Raw genomic sequence first — 20,830 nt, forward strand, 5'->3', positions numbered from 1 at the left:
GTACGCAAACCCCACCTCACCTTTCTACCCAGGAAGTTCTTGGGGCCGTCTCCAATCCTTTAGGGAGTATATCTCCCTGGATTATAGGCTGTCAGCGTTCCAGGTCCAGAGGACGACTGCCATTTTCTACCTCGGACTTTCTTTTCTTTCTTTAATCTTAAAGTATCTGCTTCAACCCTACATGATGATTTACCACAAATGAACGCTCTGAACTGAGGGGAGGACATCGGCTGAGTTCCAAAACATCATTTACTGCAAGTATCTCTCGCTTTTTTTTTTCTCCGTCTCTCTTCCTGCATCAAAGCCCTTTGTTTCCCCCCTCCTCTTACTCTGCTCTGCCTGAAGCCACCTCGTTAAGAGGCAGGCTAATTCTCCTAACTAAGCAGAAGAAGGACTCAAATCAACTCGAATTAATTGGCAAAAGCTCTTATTGTAATTGTTTTGGTTTTCGAAGATAAGATAAGCTGTGAATGGGAAAATCTCACGAGAACTCTGTGCCAGCACGAGAATCTCTGCCTTCAATACGTCACATGCCTGTGCCGGAACATTAGAGGATAAAACAGAGGACCTCTACTGGCCACTTGTAAAATCGTTTGGGGCCGGTTTTTTTTAAAGTCAAAATCATGTCTATGTTAAAAAGATTGGCTCATCTAATAGAGATACAAACCCAAGATTACAAAGTATTTTTAGATGGATTGATCAAAAATATCTCCAAGGAGATCCAAGATGGCAAGGAAGAAGTCTTCAATAGGAATGATGGATCAATAACAGTGACTGATGACAGCTTTAAACAAGGTGGAAAACCAACAGCAGAAGAGAAATCTGAAATTCATATCTTCAAGGAGATCCAAGATGCCAAGGAAGACGTCTTTAACAGGAATAATGGATCAATAACAGTGGCTGATGACAGCTCTAAACAAGGTGGAAAACCAACAGTAGAAGAGAAATCTGAAATTCTGGAGACGGAAAATGGGATGCCGGAGTTCTGCAGCCCAGATAAGGACACCCTTTTTAAAAAGACATACAGCCATCTCAAAGCAACAGTGTACAAAAATCAATCAAAAGAAATATGGATCTGCAGTGAAAGTAACCGATTTAAAGGATCTCTCTGGGGGGAAAATTGTATTGATACTGGAGTCCAGGAGGTGCAACGGCCTCAAGATTTATCGATGCATATTCTGCGGGAAAGAGTACAACTGCACTTTCTACGCCAAAGGCCAATGGGACAGAATATAATTTTACGGGAACGACAAGATGTAGCAAGCCTCGAGATGAGACCCCCTTAAGAAGACCGAAAGCTCATATTGTTTTATGTTTAATGTTATACTGTATTCTATATTTCCATTTTTATGAAAAAGGGGAAGCAGTGTCTCTTTCTCTCTTGTTTTTTTTTTGTCTCTTTTCTTTTGTAGGCATATAGGTAATATAATCATTAGTGCTGAAAATGTAAAATGGGGTTCCCCCCCCTTATTTTTTCTTTCTTCTATTAGGGTATTGTCCTAGGACTAAAGCCTACACTGACTTGTAGAAAATGTTTAATGTTAAGCTTTCAACTTAAATCTGAAAATATATCTGTCAGGATGGTTCTTAGAATGGGTCAAGCATAAATTGTTTTGTAGATGTATCAGAACCAAGGATAAGGAGAAGCTATAGAAGACTGAAAGCTTATATTGTTCTATGTTTAATGTTAAGCATTTAATCTAAACCTGGAAATCTTATTATTCTCTGTATTAACAACATATACTGTATCCTACATTGCTATTTTTATGAAAAAGGGGAAGCAGTGCCTTTTTTTTCTCTTGTTTCTTTTTCTTAGTAGACATATAGGTAATATAATCGTTAGCGTTGGAAATATAAAATGGGGCTTTCCCCCCTTATTATTATTTTTTTTTATTGGTGTATTGTTATAGGGCCAAAGCTCATATTGATCTGTAGAAAATGCAAAGCTCTCAACTTATACCTGTCAGGATGGCTCTTAGAATGGGTCAAGTATAAATGGTTTGTAGATGTATCTGTATTAAGGATAAGGAGAAATTATGAAATCCTTTTGTAATTTTTTTTTCTTTGTACATCTTTAAGGCAAAGCCCTACTTTCCTCTCCCTTCATCAGGGTATTGATACAGGGCCAAAACTCATACTGTGCTATAAGAAATGTTTAATGTTAAGCATCTAACTCAAACCTAGAAATATCTGCTAGGATAGCTCTTAGATTGTATCAAGCAGTTAATGTGAGGTCTACGATCTCACAAGTAAGTTGATTAATAATAACTTTTCTTTTGTATATCTAAACAGGCCTTTTTTTTAATGTAGTGGAAATGTGGATGGCTCTTAGACTCATGGCTCTTAGAGTTTTGGGCAAAAGTTTATATCACTGTGGAGTCAATGTGGGGTCGTATATTCTTAAATGATGATTATATTTCTATCTTTATGAAAATAAAAAAAATCATTATAAAAAAAAAAAAAATAAACTGAAGCTCTCCTATTTTGGTTGCATGATGAGAAGACACTAGAAAAAACAATGACGCTAGGAAAGGTTGAACTACACCAGTTTGGTGTAGTGGTTAGGAGTGCGGACTTCTAATCTGGCATGCCGGGTTTGATTCTGCGCTCCCCCACATGCAGCCAGCTGGGTGACCTTGGGCTCGCCACGGCGCTGATAAAACTGTTCTGACCGGGCAGTGATATCAGGGCTCTCTCAGCCTCACCCACCCCACAGGGTGTCTGTTGTGGGGAGAGGAATGGGAAGGCGACTGTAAGCTGCTTTGAGCCTCCTTCGGGTAGGGAAAAGCGGCATATAAGAACCAACTCTTCTTCTTCTTCTGAAGACAGCAGGGAAAGAAGACGCAACTTGAGATTCATTGACTCAAAGCAAGTGATGGCCCTCAGTGTGCAAAGCCTCCATGAGGCAATTTGACAAGGTACTTCACCAAAGACTCCTGAATAAACTTAGCAGTTATGGGATAAGAGGATGGGTTCTCTTATGGATTAAACTTTGGTTAAGTGACAGGAAACAATAGGACAGTTCTCACAGTGGAGGGAACTAAACAGTGGGATCCCACTAGGTTTTGTAATGGGGCCTGTAAATGATCTGGAACAAGGAGTGAACAGTGTATGGCTGGGTTCGCAGATGACACAAAATTATTCAGGATGGTGAAAATCAAGGCTGACTGTGAAGACGTCCAAGAGTTCCACCGCAAACTAGATGAGGGGGTGACAATATAGTAGAGGTTCAATATTGCTAAATGTAAAGTGGTGCACATTGTGACAAAAAATCCCAAATTCAAATATAGGGTTTTGTATTGGGGCCTGTAAATGATTTGGAACAAAGAGTGAATTGTGTAGTGGCCAGGTGTGCAGATGACACAAAATTATTCAGGATGGTTCAGGAGGCACAAAATGTAGTGATGGCCACAGGAATAAACAAATTTAAAAGGGAATTAGATTTATAGAGAAGCCTATGAATGGCTACTAGCCATGGTGATTGAGGAGAACCTCCAAATTCAGAGGCACTAAACCCCTAAATCCCAGAGCCAGGAGGCATCTCTATGCCCATTTCTTGATCATTGTGGGAGACAGGGTGGTAGATTAGATGGACCACTGGTCTGCTCAGGTAGGGCTGATCAGGTAGGGCTCTTCTTATGATCCTATGACAGAATAGAGCCTCTTGTGGCGCAGAGTGGTAAGGCACCAGAAATGCCATCTGAAACTGTCTGTCCATGAGGTTCGGAGTTCGATTTCCGGCAGCTGGCTCAAGGTTGACTCAGCCTTCCATCCTTCCGAGGTTGGTAAAATTGCTGGGGGGTAAATGGTAATGACTGGGGAAGGCACTGGCAAACCACACCGAATTGAGTCTGCCATGAAAACGCTCGAGGGCGTCACCCCAAGAGTCAGACCCAGCTTGCTGGGGGGTAAATGGTAATGACTGGGGAAGGCACTGGCAAACCACACCGAATTGAGTCTGCCATGAAAATGCTCGAGGGCGTCACCCCAAGAGTCAGACATGACTCAGTGCTTGCACAGGGGATACCTTTATCTTTATCATGATAGAATGCTTTGGAAGTCACTAATTCAGTGTGTTCCCATAGGGCAGAAGCAACATGATGGCACTTAACACACAACTCATAATTCTCAAGGCTTTGCCAGGATCTCATTTGAGATGCAGCCTTTATTTACTAATCATAATTGTGATTCATTGGATTGCAGTAATGAGATAGGGTTGATGTGATGCTGGGCTGCCCTTGTAAGCCATTAATCACAAAAACTTGGCTTTATAATTGGTTTGTGAAAATTTCCTGTGAGCTAGGGTGATCTTGAAGTTCTGAGTGTGATGTGTCCTGTGGGAATACCAGTTGATGTTTCAAAGAGTCTCCAAGAATCAGGACCAAATCAGGACCAAAAGGAAATGGTAGAAGTGCTTTTTATTAAATACATTCAGTGATTTTTTAAAGAAAGCTCAAAATTATCAAGTATGAGATCAGCAAAACAATGATTACCCTAAATATTGAAGTGCAAGGAGGGATTTTGATTAGATACTTTGCTCGATAGAAGTGGGTGATTTCACCCAGTTGCCCTCCTTGCTGCAGTCCCTCATACAGTGGTACACTGTAGGTTCCCTGATCCTCAGAGATGATTTTCAGGAGATACAGCAGGCTGAGGGGAAGCTGAGGCAAGGACTGATTGGCTGTACTTCCCCAAATGTTTCTACAGAACGCAGCACAATGTCTATTTTCACTTATCAAATTACATATTGATGGCATTGGTCTTCATTTCAAATAATTAAGCCTAGCTTTAAAAACAGCAACAACCCCACATAGTGTCTTTAAATGGTGTCTGTCCATCTACAATGTGAGACATGTAGCATCATGGCTACCATTTGCTGCATTTTTTGTTCAGAGACTTCCGCCCATACTGTGCATGTAGAGAATTGGAGACCATCTGAGCTGACTTCCTATTTACTGATAACAAGAATTGTGGATATATCTCCAAAGAGCAGCTAAGTAGATTAACTGTTGAACACTGCCTATTTATGGCAGAGACTGTGACAAATAATTAGAGAACTTAACATCTTTTGAAATAAGCTGGAGTTCTTTAGTGAACAACTTTCTTCAGCAGAGGGTACCTTACATCAGGAAATAAGATTCAAGTGGGTAGCTGTTTTGGTCTGAAACAGCAGAATGAACTTAGAGTCCAGGGGTACATTTAAGACCAACAAATTTTTATTCAACGTATGAGCTTTTGTGTGCGCACACACTTCCTCAGATACAATGTCATGACACTTGAATAAAACTTCGTTGGTCTTAAGGGTGACATTGGACTCTGTATTTGTTCAGGAAACAATGTTTCCCTCTACTTTACACTTTCTGCAAATGTTTAAATATCAAATCAGCTTAATTCTCCTTTTCAGCCAGTAACATATTTGGAAGTTTCTCTCCGACACATTTTACTGTGGCAAGGTCCTCCCAAAACAGAAAGGGAACCAGTTGGCAAGCCTGATGTAGATGGTAAAATGCAATGTTTGTCACGATTGTCCATGGAGAGCAAATAATCAAGCCATAATTCTAAACAAGCCATAATCTCAAATTCTTTATTTAGTCGATAGAAAATAGATCCCATTATAGATTGGTAGAAGTGGCTCTGCCACATAGCCTCTGTCTTGGATGGATTTAGCTCCAACCAGCTCTCACCTAGCTATTCTATCACTGCATCCAGGCAGGAGGCCAAAACTGGAATTCCAGCTACCAATCACTCCTTAAAAGGTAGAATGGGTATCATTTGCATACCAATGACATCCTACTCCAAACCATCTAACAATCCCTACCAGAAGGAACATTTAGAAGATATTAAATAAAATTGAGGAGATAATTGATCCTGTGGAATTCCACAGGTTAGGGCCTGCAGTCACAACCTCTCTTCACCCATGATTATCCTTTGGGGCTGACCCTGGAAGTAGGTCCAAGAGGTTCAAGCAGTGACATCCAACCTGCATCAAGGTATAACCAGGGGCCCCAAACCCTTGCTGGAAGCTAGATTGGAAGGGCAGATCTAGGGTGGACGTCTCCTCCAGAAATTCTTGGAGTTGTTCAGCCCCTGCTTGTTCAATCACCAGCTTGGTGTAGTGGATAGTAGACTTCTAATCTGGCGAGCCGGGTTTGACTCCGCGCTCCCCTATATGCAACCAACTGGGTGACCTTGGGCTCGCCATAGCACTGATAAAGCTGTTCCGACTGAGCAGTAATATCAGGGCTCTCTCAGCCACACCTACCTCACTGGGTGTCTGTTGTGGGGAGAGGAAAGGGAAGGCAAATGTAAGCCACTAAGAGACTCCTTTGGGTAGAGAAAAGTGGCATATAAGAACCAACTCGTCTTCTTTCCCAGAAATAGCAGATTAGATAGTGCGTGGTAACTGGCTAGGTCCTTATCATACAATGACTTTCAGGAGGGGTGTCACTACTGCCTCTTTGAAGGAGCTAGGGAATGAGCCCTGAGAGAGTGAGAGGTTGAAAGAGGAGGGAAGGGATCAGAGGTAATTAGAAGGCTTAACATGTGACCACCTGCCGCCTTTGCAGGGTTTTATTGTATTTTAATGTTTTATTGCTGTGTACCACCATGAGACCACTGGAAGAGTGGTGGTATACAAATTGAAAAATAAATAATAAATGTCTCACTTTCCTGGAAGTTTTCAAAAACCAAGAATAGCAGGGATCCAAGTAGCCGGTAATGGACCACACAGCCAATAAAATCCTGTCAATATCTACCTGGGAAAGTGGGTTGAAGCAGCTCAGAAATGGACCTGACTGCACACACAGGACCCTGAACTCCTAATGGCTTCAAATCTGGCAGTCAAGTCTTGAGGAAGGACAGAGAGTTTATTGGGGAAAAATGCTGCAAATGAGTCATCGCTAACAGCCAAATTTTCATCTACTTTTGGAGCCACCAAAGGAATGGTCAGTTGCCTTATAACTCTAAACAGTTGAGCTGGACACAACACTGCCAATGCAGTAAGAACACTGTGCTGCCTTCAATGCCACTTCATACGTCTTCAAGCAGGCTCTATGAAGTGCTTTTATTGTTTTGTCATGAGTTCATTGCCTGCACCACTCTAGCCATCTAAAACCGCTTTTAACCATCCTTAGTTAATCCATATACCAGGGAGCCAAGGTAATTCAGGGGTGAAGAGGGTGCTGGGGGCAACTCAGTCAATGGTCTCCTAAAGGTAGACCTGGGGAACTGACCTCCAGGTACCAGTCAGTTCATAAAGAGAGCTGCTGGCAGAGCCAAACAAATCCAGAACAAATTCTGGAATTCAATTGGATCCATGAGTCTCTGTGGGTGACCATAAAGATTATATATAACATACTTATAGCCAATCTTTCCTTCAGTGTAGGACCTTCTGGATAGTTAATCAATGCAGCAACAATCTCAAACCTACTATAAAAGGATTACATAGAACCCTTTCTTCCCCATTTTCTTCCCTTGAGCCCTTCAGAAAAGCTGACCAGCAGCACAGAGGCAAACATTCAATTTGATACGCAAACCAAAGGCACCATGAAACAATAAAGTCTTCATATGGTGTCTAAAGAAGAGCAATGAGAGAGCCAACCAGACCTCCAGGAGCAGGAACAGCTAGGTACAACAGTCAATCTGTCTTCATCATTTGTTTCATGCCACTAGGCTCTAACAGGAACTGTACTGGCCAGCCTTGGACCACTCACTCTCCCTCAGCCTAAACGACCAGTTGTGAAGCTAACATGGAGGTGGGGGGAGGCATATATAGCACCTAAATCATCTTGGAGGAATAGTGGGACAAAACTTAAATAGACAATACAATAGACAAGAGCAATGTTATTAGTAAGCAAAACAAATGTCTTGTTACAAACCACTGTGGTATAAACTTTTTTAGGTCATCATTTGAAACTGGCACAAAACTTATACCAAGGGCACAGGGAGTAACTATTTTGTGTTGTGCTTGTGAAACTTTTGACACAGGCTACACTGAAATGAAGGAACAGCCAAGGAACCAGGCTGTAAGAATATGTGATAAACAGACGGGAATGAGACAAGACAGAGCTCTAGAGAAACCTCCTAGGGTTTATGAGCAGGTTGACTGAAGGAATTGAGACGAAGACTGGGCTGAAAAGTAGACCTGGGGATAATGGAAGTGGTAGAGAGAAGGAAGGGGAACAAAGCAGCAGCTAAGTAGAAAGTAGGACTGGTACAAAATCTCACGTGCGACTTAAGAACAAGACAGGCTATGCAAAAGTGGTGGAAAACAATTAGACAAGGTGTGAAGCATACATGGCATTGCTGGATCTATAGCCAAAATTTAATTTCAGTTCCTTTAATGGTTGTATTACAGGGGCATATTGTCAGCTGAGTCTTCTACTATCACTGCTACCCTGTTACTCAGTTTATCTATGAGGGCAACAAGTTCTTTGGCAACTACATTATCACAGAATGATTGCCGAGTAGCTAATTCCTTGGCTATAAGCTTCTGGTAAAGTGTAATGCATTGGGAATACAAGCAGTAAAAATATCAGAGATTAAGATTTAGGCACAACAGTAAAATACACTTACCACAACAGGATAAATATTCCCATTTTGCCATGTTAAATTTGAAAGACAAAGGCCTGCATTGAAGACTTTATTTCAAGTTTGTTCGTGAAGACTGAATAAATTATTTTCTACTCCTTCCTTCACCAAGCAACACAGATGTTTAGATTGCATGTCAGACTTGTAGTCACCAGCAGTGCCTGATACATTTTCTGTGGGCATATCAGAATGAGTGTCCAGTAAATAATTATGGCAGCACAGTGCTGTCAGCTGTATTACTGCAGTACATCGCATTGTGATGTTTCCTATAATGCATCACGAGATCTGGAACTCTGCCTCGTCCTTTTAATACCATCCTGTCATCATAAACATACACAGTTCCAAAAGCATTACTTTCAGGAGGAGTTTCGATAATTCCTTCAAGAGTAATATGATGGACTCCATGAGAGTCTAAACAGTAACCACCGTCATGAACGTGGCCAGCAAGAAAACAGACCACAGAGGGATGTGAGTGGATGACAGCAAGAGCATCCTTATGATTCCAAGCAAGGCAGACACAGTTTGAAGATTGTGGATGGATAGGTATGTGCCCTGCAAAAGGAGACAGAAAAGTCAAGTCCTGTACCTTGGGATATAGTGTTTATCACTAATTTAAGAATTAGGTCATCATTTGAAGCTGTCTTAGCCTTGCAAAGTTGGTGTAGCATAGTGGTTAAGAGCATGAAATATGAGCTGAAGGACCACAGCTGACTGGGTGACCTTAAGAAAGCCTCTATTTCTCAGTTCTAGCCTTCAATATGGGGCAAACAGGACAATTTATAGGGTTGTTGTGATGATATTGAAATAATATGTGAAGCAACACAAATATACAGTATACAACAGTATTATTCTGCCTCTAACCATTCAGGTATTGGGCAGCTCAGACACTACAGTGAGAGGCAGAGAACCCCTTACATGATTCTTGCTTCTCTCATTCTAATAACCCTCCAATGCAAGGAACAGGGCCTTTATCAGCCTTTTTACCATTGAGAAACCCCAAAAACATTTTTCAGACTTCGAGAAACCCTGGAACTGATGTCAGCAGTCCATGCCTTCCTGCTGCGCCCTGGAAATCACGTCACCAGAAGTGACATCACTCAGGTACTCCCACTAGATGTGACATCAGCAGGCCACTCCCACATCATAGGGAGTGACAGCACAGAAATAATTTTAGACGATTTGTGAACAGAACCATATCTGCACTTTGGGGTGGTTACCAGTTTGCTCTTCTTCACCAAAGGGAGCCTGCAGTGAAAGCCTACAGAAACAAGACTGTGGCAGATCTATGCTGCTCTGTGGCTTCCATCCCTCCAATGCAAGGAACAGGGCCAGAGCAGGCCTATGTCGCTGTGCCACCCCCCCCACTCTCCCCCCCCCCCCCACACATTTAAGTCAAAATGAGAGTACCTGCCTAGCTGGACTCCAATTGCTACCACATGTGACATGTCTCAGCCAACAAGGATTTGTAGAGCCAGGGACCCACCCCTTCCCACCCCCTCATTTTGGGATGGGGTCAACATGACCAGATATGGTCATATCACCCAATAATCTTATTTTTATTAAAAATATAAAAAACTAACTCCCACCCAATCAGTGAAACCCTGCCATGCTTCATGAAACCCTGGTTGAGAATGCCTGCACTAAGGCATCTTTTTCCAAGAACTGTGTTCCACTGTGGTCTCCACAAAGAAACATGCAAGAATTTACTTACCCTGACTTATAGGCACATTCTTTCTCTCCACAAAGAATGCTTTTGAGAACTTATGCCAGGTTACGTTACTCAAACCTCAGAAGCAGCATGCTAAGATTTCATATAATTGTAGAAAGATGTTATTAGGCATATGGGATATTTCATTCCCTTCTAAACATCATGTATTCAATGATTCAAAAAGAAACAACAAATACCTACCCCCTATCACCACTCTTTCTTGATGTTTGTCAGCATATGTAAGAACTTCATCAAGCCAATCCAGCTGGTCTTGACTGAATCCTCCATTGAACTGTACAAACTGATGTTCAGCAAGGCCTGTAAGGAAAGAAAATCAGTCAAGAAGTCACAAGGGGAAGGAGTTGCCCAACATAAGGATTCTAATGTAGGAGAGCAAATAGAAGTCCAGGTCAAATGCAACCAAGGGTAAGAGTCTTCAGGTGTTATATATACCAATGCCTGAAAAGTATGGGACATAAAAAGGAAGAACTTGAGATATGATTTAGTAGTCATTACAGAGACTTGTTGGAACAATTCCCATCAATGAAATGCAGTAGTGGACAGATATGGTTTGTTAAAAAAAAAAAACCCAAACCCAGAAAAGGTCAAAGAGGAGGTGGAGTGGTGCTGTATGTGAGAAGAAATACTAAAGGAGGAGAATGACACTCCAATTGAAAGAATCTGAGTAAAGGGAGGGAAAAACAAAGAGTATAGTGATTGGCGTCTGCTACAGATCACCTGACTAGGATGAGGATGTGGATGCTGCCCTCCTTGAGCAGCTTGATAAAATATCACGGCAACAGGACCGAGTAATTATGTGTGACTTCAATTTCCCTGAAGTGTGCTGGGAAATGAATTCTGCTAAGCATCCAGAGTCATACCACTTTCTGAACTACCTGGCTGACAATTTCATTTATCAAATGGTGGAAGAACTTATGAGAGGCTCAGCTATACTCAACTTAATACTGCCCAACAGTTAAGAGCTGGTGGATAGATTAAAGGAGATGGGAATCCTGGGGAGGGGGTGTGTGACCAGGTTCTTCTAGAAGGTGGGGGGCCAAGGAAGTTTGTAGTCAGACATGTGTTTTGTAGGGCAGACTTTAATAAACTCAGAGACATGATGACAGTCATCCTGTGGACAAGAATGCTGGAAGAGAAAGGAGCAAGTAGAGGGTGGGCTCTCCTTAAACAAGAGCTATTGCATGCTCAAGCCATAACTATTCCAGCAAGACAGATATATGTTAGGGGATCTAAGAAGCCTACCTGGATGAACAGAGAACTTTAGGAAAATCTAAGGAAGAAAAAGGAAATGTTTTAGAAATGTAAGGAAGGGGTTTTTGTAAATTACAAGACACTGTGGGTCAGCCATCAGAGAGTCCAAAGCTGAATATGAGACTCGTCAGGAAGCCCACTGCAACAATAATCATTTCTTCAGATATGTGAAGAGCAAATGTAAGGTAAATAAAACAATAGGCCCACAGTTGGGAGAAGATGGAGAAAACAGAAAGGCTCGGTACCTATTTTGCCTGTTTTTTTCCTGGAAGAATATGGACAAATCTAAGAATGGCAGTAGGCAAGGTATCTTGTTGGGTGGCAAGCTGACATGGATAGGGAGGTTGTTGAGAGGCACCTGGCTACACTGGGTAAGTTCACATATCCTGGGCCAGATGGTGTGTATCCAAGAGTGTTCAAAGACCTTTCTGAAGACCTTGTGGAACCTTTGTCCATCATCTTTAGGACATCTTGAAGGACTGGAGTGCCAGAAGACTAGAGAAAAGCAAACATTATCCCATCTTCAGAAAAGGGAAGAGAGAGGACCCAGGAAAGGACAGTTCGTTGAATTTGACTTTAGTTGCAGGGAATAGAGCAGATTTTAAAGGGGGTGATCTGCAAACATCTGAAGGACAAATTGTTGATCTGGGGAAGTCAACATGGATTTATCTCTAATAGGTCCTGCCAGACCAACCTAATTTCCTTCTTTGACTGAATGATCGGTTTACTAGATTGTAGAAACTCAGTACACATGGTTTATGACAAGGTTCCCTATGTTGTTCTGGAGGACTGCAGACTGGCTTTTCAGATGCCTACATGGATAGGGTACTGATTAGAAAACAACACCAAAAGAATAGCTGTCAATGGTATTTTCTTAGACTAGAGGGAGGCAAGCAGTGGGGTGCCACAGGGCTTCATATTGGATCTGGTACTTTTCAACATTTTTATCAATGATCTGGATGAGGGGGTGGAGGGACTACTCATTAAATTTGCAGATCACACCAAATAGGGAGAAGTAGCAAACACCCCAGAAGATATAGAGTTCAAAAAGATCCGAACATGCTGGAAAAGTGGGCAAACGTGAACATGATACGATTCAATAAAAAGTGCAGACTTCTACAACTGGGTCACAAAAATGACAAGCATGCATACAGGATAGGAGATACACTTCTGGGTAGCAGTGTGTGTGAACAAGATCTTGGGGTACATATGGACTGTAAGCAAAATATGAACAGTGTGATGCGGCGGTAAAGAAGACTAATGCAGTCTTGGTCGGTATCAAGAGAGACATCACATCAAAATCGCAAGATGTGATTGTCCTGCTGCATACCGTATTGATCACCTGGGGTAGTGTGTGCAGTTCTGGAGTCTTTGAAAAGGATATGGACAAAATTGAGAGGGTGCAGAAAAGAGTGACAAGGATGATCTGGGACCTGGGGACCAAGTCCTATGAGGAAAGGCTGAGGGCTTGGGAATGTTCAGCCTGAAGGGAGGTTCAGAGGGAACAAGATTGCTCTTTTTAATTATTTGAAAGGTTGTCACTTAGGTCTTAGGAGAGTAGGGAGCAGCTCCTGCTGGCAGGAGAGGATAGGGCCTGTAGTAATAGGTTTAAACTATGGGGGCTAGGATATGGGGGGATTTATGTCAACAGTAATTTAGCAGTGGAGTTGGCTGCCTAAGGAGGTGGTGAACTCCCCTTCTCTGCTGGTCTTTCAGCAGATGTTGGACAGTTACTTATTTTGGATGCTTTAGGCCAATCGTGCATTGAGGAGGGGGGGGGGTTGTACTAGATAGTACAATTCTATGATTCTAAGAATCTCACCAAGTAACATACTTATGGTTTGGTTTCAATTGTGTATCTTCAGGATAACAGCTTTTCAATTGCAGAATTACTAATTAAAATGAATTAATTTTAATATAAGGTCTATTTCAGCTTTTGACAGAAATAGCTTAACATTGTATTTTTCTTTCAAGAGAATAATGATCACAAATCATAAATCAAAAACCGCAAAACTGAGAAACCTGAAGAATATTTCAACCTCTCAGGACACTCAGTGGGGAACCTCAAAGTAGCTGTTTTACTGCAAAGGAATTTCAGTAAAAGACTGGAATGGGATATTGTTGAATTACAAATTATTACGGTACTTAGGACAGGTTTTTACTTGTTACGCATGCCAAGTCACTCAGTTCTAATTTATACCCAGAATTAAGTTCTGTTGTCTCAACTGGACATTTGCCATGTGCGCTATTTGGATCTACCTTGAAGAGTGCTCAGAAGTTGCATCTATTGCAGTTGTGGTTAGACTGCAGATAGGGGCCACCTATTGGGAGCATACATCCCCATTACACTGGCTACTGATCCTATCCCAAGCCCAATTCAAGGTGTTAGTTTTGTATTTTAATGCCCTACATGGGACTGTGATATATGGAGCTTCTTCTCCCATACATTTTTACTTGGGAATTAATATCATGAGGAGAGCCCTCCCCTCCCACCCCACCAATTAAAAATGCTCATTTGGTAGGTACATGAAAGGAGGCGTTTCCCCACAATGATGGAACAACTCCTCTTGTCAGTGGACCTGGCTTTCTTACTATCAATGTTCAGGAAGTGGCTGAAATCAATTTTATTTGGATCTGTATTCTAATTGACTTAATTTTTATTACTGTCAGTCCTATTTGGAGATCTTAAAACTATGACTTTTATGGGTTTTACAACTGTTGCTTTTCTTGTGCTTTGTATAATGCTTTATTTTTATTGTAACCTGCCTTGAGTTCCTTAAAGGAGAATGGCAGCTAATAAATTGCTTTAACGGACTAATTAATTATTGGGAAATTTCAACCTCCCTTTCCTTTAACATGAGACAGTCTTAAATACTAGGAATTTATTACTTCCTCTCAGGAAACCATGGTCTTTGTCCACATCCTTATATCATACGTCTCAACTGTATTTGGAAGAGTGTTCATCACTTCATTTCCCATTAATGCAAATCAGAATAAACATTGTCACAAGCTTACTTTCATGTATGCTGTTATATGTATGCAGACAGTTATACAACCAAAACATAGGACTTACCTGAAGGTTTCTTCTCTTCAGTGAGGCAAAATCCTCCAAAACTGGTTAGATCATACTAGTTCCAGGCAGTGCTTGCAAATTAGTATGCCTCTCCAGGTAAGAGTGGGGTGTCTTTTCCAGCCATGCTCCCCAATACAACAAACTTTATTGTCTTAGAAAGTACTATAGTGACCACATCTTAAACATCCACCACATAAACATCAGCCAATGAACAAAAACCTTCCAGACTATACAAAAGAATAATGCAGTGGGATAATTCGCCCCACTGAACCAAAGAAACCTTCAGGTAAGTCCAATGTTTCATTCTCCTTCAGTGGGAGAAGTCCTCCAAAACTGGTTAGACAAGCTAAGACAGAAGCTACCTCATCATTGTGTCCATCCCAACCCCTGTTGGATAACTCATCTCCCAGTTTCAGTGGAGTTCTGCTGGACTATTATGAAATGTGTAACTAAAGAAAAGGTTGCTGTTCTGCCCATGTCCTTGGTAGGTTCCCTGGTTCTTTACCACACAAATAAGATGCACCATGTGTTATAAATACTGGGAAAATCTAAATGTTTATATATATATTGCAGTTGTGGTTAGATGTATGTACATACATACATACATCTGTACACCGCCCGTGGCGCCGCGGGCGCCACGGACTAAATAAAGCAGTAAGGGGTTCTGGGGCGGGATGTGTCCGGGATGAGGAAGGGTCCGGATTGGACCCTTCCTCATGACAGACAATCAGAGGGACCAATCGGCAGGCGCGATTGGTCCCTCTGATTCCCAGCCGCAGCCCCCGCGCGGAGCGCGGCTCGCAGTTGCTCCCGGCCTGACGTGGCGAGAGGCGCGAAGCGCCTCTCGCCGCGTCAAGCCGCCGGGCAGGGAGTCCCCGCCGCCGAAGGAAATACCACTCTGAAAGAAGATGGCCGCCGCCAAGAAGGCGCCGCCAAGAAGCCGCCTGACTCTCCTCAAGGGAGCCCCCGCCAGTCGCGCGGAGCGCGGCTGTCGGGGACTCCCTGCCCGGCGGTTGGATGCGGTGAGAGGCGCGAAGCGCCTCTCGCCGCGTCCAGCCGCCGGGCTGGGAGTCCCCACCGCCGAGAGACACAACGCCGCACAAAACCAGCCGCCCAGGGAGTCCCCGCGGCCGAGGGAAATACCACTCTGAAAAGAAGATGGACGCCGCCAAGAAGCCGCCTGCCTCTCCTCAAGGAAGTCCCCGCCAGTCGCGCGGAGCGCCGCTGCCAGGGACTCCCTGCCCGGCGGTTGGACGCGGCGAGAGGCGCAAAGCGCCTCTCCCCGCGTCCAGCCGCCGGGCAGGGAGTCCCCGCCACCGAAGGACAAAATGCCGCGCTAAACCAGCCGCCCAGGGAGTCCCCGCGGCCAAAGGAGTTGCTCCCGGACTGAAGGATACACCACCGGCCGAAGGACAAACCGCGCCTACCCGCGCCCGAAGGACACACCGCTTCAAAACAGCCAACGCCCAGGGAGTCCCCGCGGCCGAAGAACGCACCGCCTACAAAGAGCCGCCGCCCACGGAGTCCCCGCGGCCGAAGAACTCACCGCCTCGCAAGACCTGCCGCCCAGGGAGTCCCCGCGGCCGAGGGAAATACCACTCTGAAAAGAAGATGGACGCCGCCAAGAAGCCGCCTGCCTCTCCTCAAGGAAGTCCCCGCCAGTCGCGCGGAGCGCCGCTGCCAGGGACTCCCTGCCCGGCGGTTGGACGCGGCGAGAGGCGCGAAGCGCCTCTCCCCGCGTCCAGCCGCCGGGCAGGGAGTCCCCGCCACCGAAGGACAAAATGCCGCGCTAAACCAGCCGCCCAGGGAGTCCCCGCGGCCAAAGGAGTTGCTCCCGGACTGAAGGATACACCACCGGCCGAAGGACAAACCGCGCCTACCCACGCCCGAAGGACACACCGCTTCAAAACAGCCAACGCCCAGGGAGTCCCCGCGGCCGAAGAACGCACCGCCTACAAAGAGCCGCCGCCCACGGAGTCCCCGCCGCCGAAGGACACACCCCCGCGAAAAGAAGATGGCCGCCGCCAAGAAGCCGCCGCGCTGGAGCCGCCCGCCGTCCCTGTCGCCCTCTTTAACGTAAGCCACCTTTGCCAGTCCCTTGATTTCTCCCCCCCCTGCTAGCGCCCATTGTCTTTAGAATACAATGGGCTTTTTTACTAGTATATATATATAATATATATATAGAGCCAGTTTGGTGTAGTGGTTAGGAGTGCGGACTTCTAATCTGGCATGCCAGGTTCGATTCTGTGCTCCCCCACATGCAACCAGCTGGGTGACCTTGGGCTCGCCACAGCACTGATAAAACTGTTCTGACTGAGTAGTGATATCAGGGCTCTCTCAGCCTCACCCACCTCACAGGGTGTCTGTTGTGGGGAGAGGAATGGGAAGGCGACTGTAAGCTGCTTTGAGCCTCCTTCGGGTAGGGAAAAGCGGCATATAAGAACCAACTCTTCTTCTTCTATATACAGAGAGAGAGAGAGAGAGAGAGAGAGAGAGAGAGAAAGAGAGAGAGAGAGAGAGAGAGAGAGAGAGAGAGAGAGAAAGAGAGCGCCCTCCAGACAACCAACATAATCCCTTCCTGACCTCTGCCGAGAAATTGTGGCAGAAAACCTGAGCTTCTATTGGTTTAATTACAAAACAGCATTTACTTTTGGAGTAACATAAGTGTCATTGCTGACTATTAACATAAACTTGTTGAAGGTGCAGCATTCCGTATATAATGTTATATAATGTTCAGTGTAAACCGCCCAAAGCTGCAAAGAAATGGGCGGTATAGAAATCTAAATAAATAAATAGATAAATATAATTATAAGGTCCCCTTTAACAATTTGTCTTTTCTTTCTTGTGGCCAGACTATTGCCAATGAGGCAGAGTAGCCAGTAACAGGATGGGGACGGAACTTGCTCTAGAGAGGTCTAAAGAATTCCTCTATTGCCACAATTCACCAACTATGAGGCAGCTTTTTGTGGCTCCCTCAATTTTCCTGGCATTCCCTCTGGCTTACTAGCCATCCATCTGAGACAGGAGAAAACTTTGTTGGGCACAGTACCCCAGACCACCCAGGCTGGTGCTATACAATAAGGAAAACAATGAAAAAATGGCAGGCCCACCAAATTTTTGTTCCAACCCTTAGTCCAGAGGAGCCAAAAGGATCTGGATTGTAAAGGGGCCCTAGTGGCATAGCCCATGTTTTGGTGCTGTGGACTGGATATTACTGGAGCTCTGTGCCTACCACCTGGGTTGGCTGTGCACCATTCTCCTGCAGACTTATGTTTACAGCTGCTTCCATAAAAATCACCATGCTGCACTGTTTCTGGGTACAAGTTTGTGGTTTCCACAGCAGCTTCCTCCCCTACGTCCTCCTACCAAACAGGGATAAGAAAAACCTCTGGCAGTAATCCCTTCAGTGTCACTTCCCTTCCCTGCTCTTTCTGAACTGGGGTAACGGACACCCGCTATTACAGGGTCTGGGGACATGTCCAGCTTGGCCTTTGCCTCCACAGGGTGATGAGGAAGACAGTTCAGAGGAGAGAAAAAGAGCTCTGCCTGTCTCCATGTTTGGCTCCACACATTTTAAAATGCATCCCAGGACTTCCCTCTCTGCTGCTGCCAGTAGCTGTTTCAGAGGAACCCCCTGCATATGCTAAAAAGTGGTTGCCAGGATGCAGATTGGCTGCTGCTGGAGCCATGCAGATTTAAAATCCTGTGGGGGAGGAGTAGCAAAGATGACAAAAAAACTGTGCAGGCACCATTTTTGTGCTCCCTTTATTCTGAGGGAGTAAAAAAAACTTCACTCTGAGGGAACAGGCAGTGAGTACATTTCCTCACCATACAAACTGCCTTACCACAGTGCAATAACCCACTCTTTCCAAAGCGCTGGGAGCTTGCGACCTACCTTTCTTTTCACCTTATTCAAGTTCCTCCTTCAGGCCAGGCGAGCCCGCTGCTAGACCCAGTATATGGACAGGAGGTGAGACTTACCCAAGACTTCTGGCTGTTCAGGGCCAGAAAGACTCCTTTGGTTTCTTTTCTTCTAGCCAGATCCATGGATTACTTTCTGTTTCCATAACCAGTCATAGGCCATTACAGGCAGGTCGAGGAACTATGCTCCGAATATCCTGCTGGAGCAGCAGGGATGATGAGACGGGAAGGGAAAGCCCACTCTCATCCTGGAGAAGCATACTAATTTGCACAAGCCCTGCCTGAAGCCAGTTTTGGAGGACTTCCCCCACTGAAGCAGAACATAACAAAACATACCGTAAAGGCTGAGTGAGGCACCCCATTCCCCAGTATTATACTAATGCCATAACAGGTGGTAGAAACCTACATTAGTCATGCTCAGAACCATACCTACTGGACTATTCAAATTCTCATTTGGATTATTTTTTCGCAGGAGAAGTAGAGAATCCTGATATTTTTTGGTAGAGACATCCCTCCCCAGAATACTTAAATCATAAGTATCAAGAAGAATGAATCGAAATGTAGCCTTCGGGCAAAAATGATAAGCATAAAATTCTGCAGAAGCATCTTCTGTAGTGCTTTGGTCTCTAGTAGAATTGCTAAGCAAAGTCTGATCTTGTAAGTACTTGCTATTCAGAACAGATTGTCTTAGATAGTTTCTGCTGAAGTTATACAATTCGTGGTTGCCCCATATGTGATGGACTGGGGCCTTGAGCTTCTTAAATGTTTTCATGACTCTGAACAGTGCTTCCTCTGATACTTTATTTTGGGCATTGAAGCCATCAATGATATCCCCAAGCTGCAGCACAAACTCAGGTGGAATTTCCTCCCCATTCCAATCTTCAATTGCACTGTGAAGGTGGTGTAGGCTATGCCTGTAGTATCTCTTTCGAGTTGCCAAGAAATCATAGCCATCTTCTAAATCAGCATACTGAATATCTGCTATTACTCCAAAGGAGAATAGCACTTCAGATGTTCCTGTTGTTGCTCCTTGTTTGCAGCTAAGATCCTCATCCATAGTTGCCCAAAGTTCCTTTATAAATCTAATACAAGGGGGGGAAATAACAGTTGATATATTAAAATATATATTAAAATAAATGAAGCAAATAAATGGATCAAATATACACAGAACAGGCTAAATGAGTGCAATTCTCTGTATTTTTATTTCAGAACATGCATAATGGCATGACAATGGTAGAGTAAGCGTCCTCAGGTAATAAACAAGGCAAGCAAGCATTCATTACCTGGGTGGGTATCCATCCATATCACTAAACAAATGTAAACAGTAATCTCTTTGGGGCCAGGGTTTTTTGGCTGGAAGGGAAAAAGGAAAACTTTGAACTGCAAAGGAGGCAGCTCTCCAGCTCTCCCAAAGTTTAGATTGGTTTGCATTCTTGCAAAACACTGTTCATTTTCAATGGACAATCCTCTGTTCGAGAGTCTTGGTCCTTTCACACATCATCATAGAATTCCTGAAAGAGTAATGTGCTCAATGAAAATGTTTCAAAGGCTGATGTGGTGTAGAGGTTTTAGTGCAGCTCCAGGACTGTGAAGACTCCGGTCCAAATTTCCACCAAAAATCTGGGCCCGTCACTCTCAGTCCCCCTATTCTATCACAATGAGGGGGGGGGGGGGATCCCAATCTAAGGGGTCGTTGATGCTCGAGATCATTTGCTTTTAAGAATTACAATCTAAATTGAGCCTTGCTTCGCTTTTCTCCTTAACTGACGTAATTGGCTGCTAAGCACCATGCTTGCTAGCCTGGTATTTATGGATCTGATGGAGAAGTATGCATGCACGTGGAACCTTAGACCCAGAATTAAGTTTCGTTGGTTTTAAAAGGTGCCGTCGGACTTACACTTTATTCACTAGATTTGTGTGTGTGTGTGGGGAGGGGGATTCACCGTTACTATGGGAACGGCGACTCACCCACTTTAAGGAGACCGCACCATACGAGAAGCCGCCTCCCGCCAGTCAGCCAACTTCCCTTTCCGGCCCATTCCTTCCCTCATTCCCTCCTCTCGGTTTCCTGCGGAGAATCTTAGACAGGAAAAGCCTGCGACGAACGCGGCTCTGTTGACAATGGCCCCCTATAGGCGCTAAGGTGCGCGTGACGCTCTATCCTTCGGCGTATCTGTGGTAAAGGCCCTAAATACTTCCCCTGAAAAGAACAGACCGGAAGTGTCGTTATATGCTTCCGGTATCTCTAGGAGGAGCGTGAGATGGAA

At 44.2% G+C, this 20,830-nt stretch overlaps 1 protein-coding gene across 3 annotated transcripts; it reads right to left on the reverse strand.

Moving 5' to 3' along the window:
* Positions 1–4,399: 4,399 nt before the first annotated feature.
* Positions 4,400–20,750, reverse strand: ADPRM (ADP-ribose/CDP-alcohol diphosphatase, manganese dependent). Of its 3 annotated transcripts, none has more exons than XM_077327596.1 (4): positions 20,532–20,750; positions 18,993–19,645; positions 10,499–10,615; positions 4,400–9,141 (listed from the first exon to the last, which is right to left on the reverse strand). In XM_077327596.1, exons 2-4 carry the CDS (start codon positions 19,618–19,620, stop codon positions 8,798–8,800), a joined length of 1,089 nt encoding a protein of 362 aa, XP_077183711.1. In that variant the 5' UTR covers positions 19,621–19,645; positions 20,532–20,750; the 3' UTR covers positions 4,400–8,797. The 3 variants fall into 3 exon arrangements, with proteins under 3 accessions (XP_077183711.1, XP_077183712.1, XP_077183710.1); XM_077327597.1 differs by having other exon boundaries at positions 20,461–20,750; XM_077327595.1 differs by lacking the exon at positions 20,532–20,750 and adding an exon at positions 19,847–20,450.
* Between the last annotated feature and the right edge of the window lie 80 nt (positions 20,751–20,830).

Source organism: Paroedura picta, chromosome 3 (assembly GCF_049243985.1).
Source record: "Paroedura picta isolate Pp20150507F chromosome 3, Ppicta_v3.0, whole genome shotgun sequence".
Taxonomy (NCBI): Eukaryota; Metazoa; Chordata; class Lepidosauria; order Squamata; family Gekkonidae; genus Paroedura; species Paroedura picta.

What these genes read in the sequence shown, in the direction of transcription:
- ADPRM (XM_077327595.1), bottom strand. Translation starts at nt 19,866, where the DNA reads ATGGATGGATACCCACCCAG. An exon ending in ATGGATGGATACCCACCCAG is followed by an intron (nt 19,646 to 19,846) that starts GTAATGAATGCT and finishes CCCTTGTATTAG; the next exon opens with ATTTATAAAGGAACTTTGGG. An exon ending in AGAAAGAGTGGTGATAGGGG is followed by an intron (nt 9,142 to 10,498) that starts GTAGGTATTTGT and finishes CTCCTTTTGCAG; the next exon opens with GGCACATACCTATCCATCCA.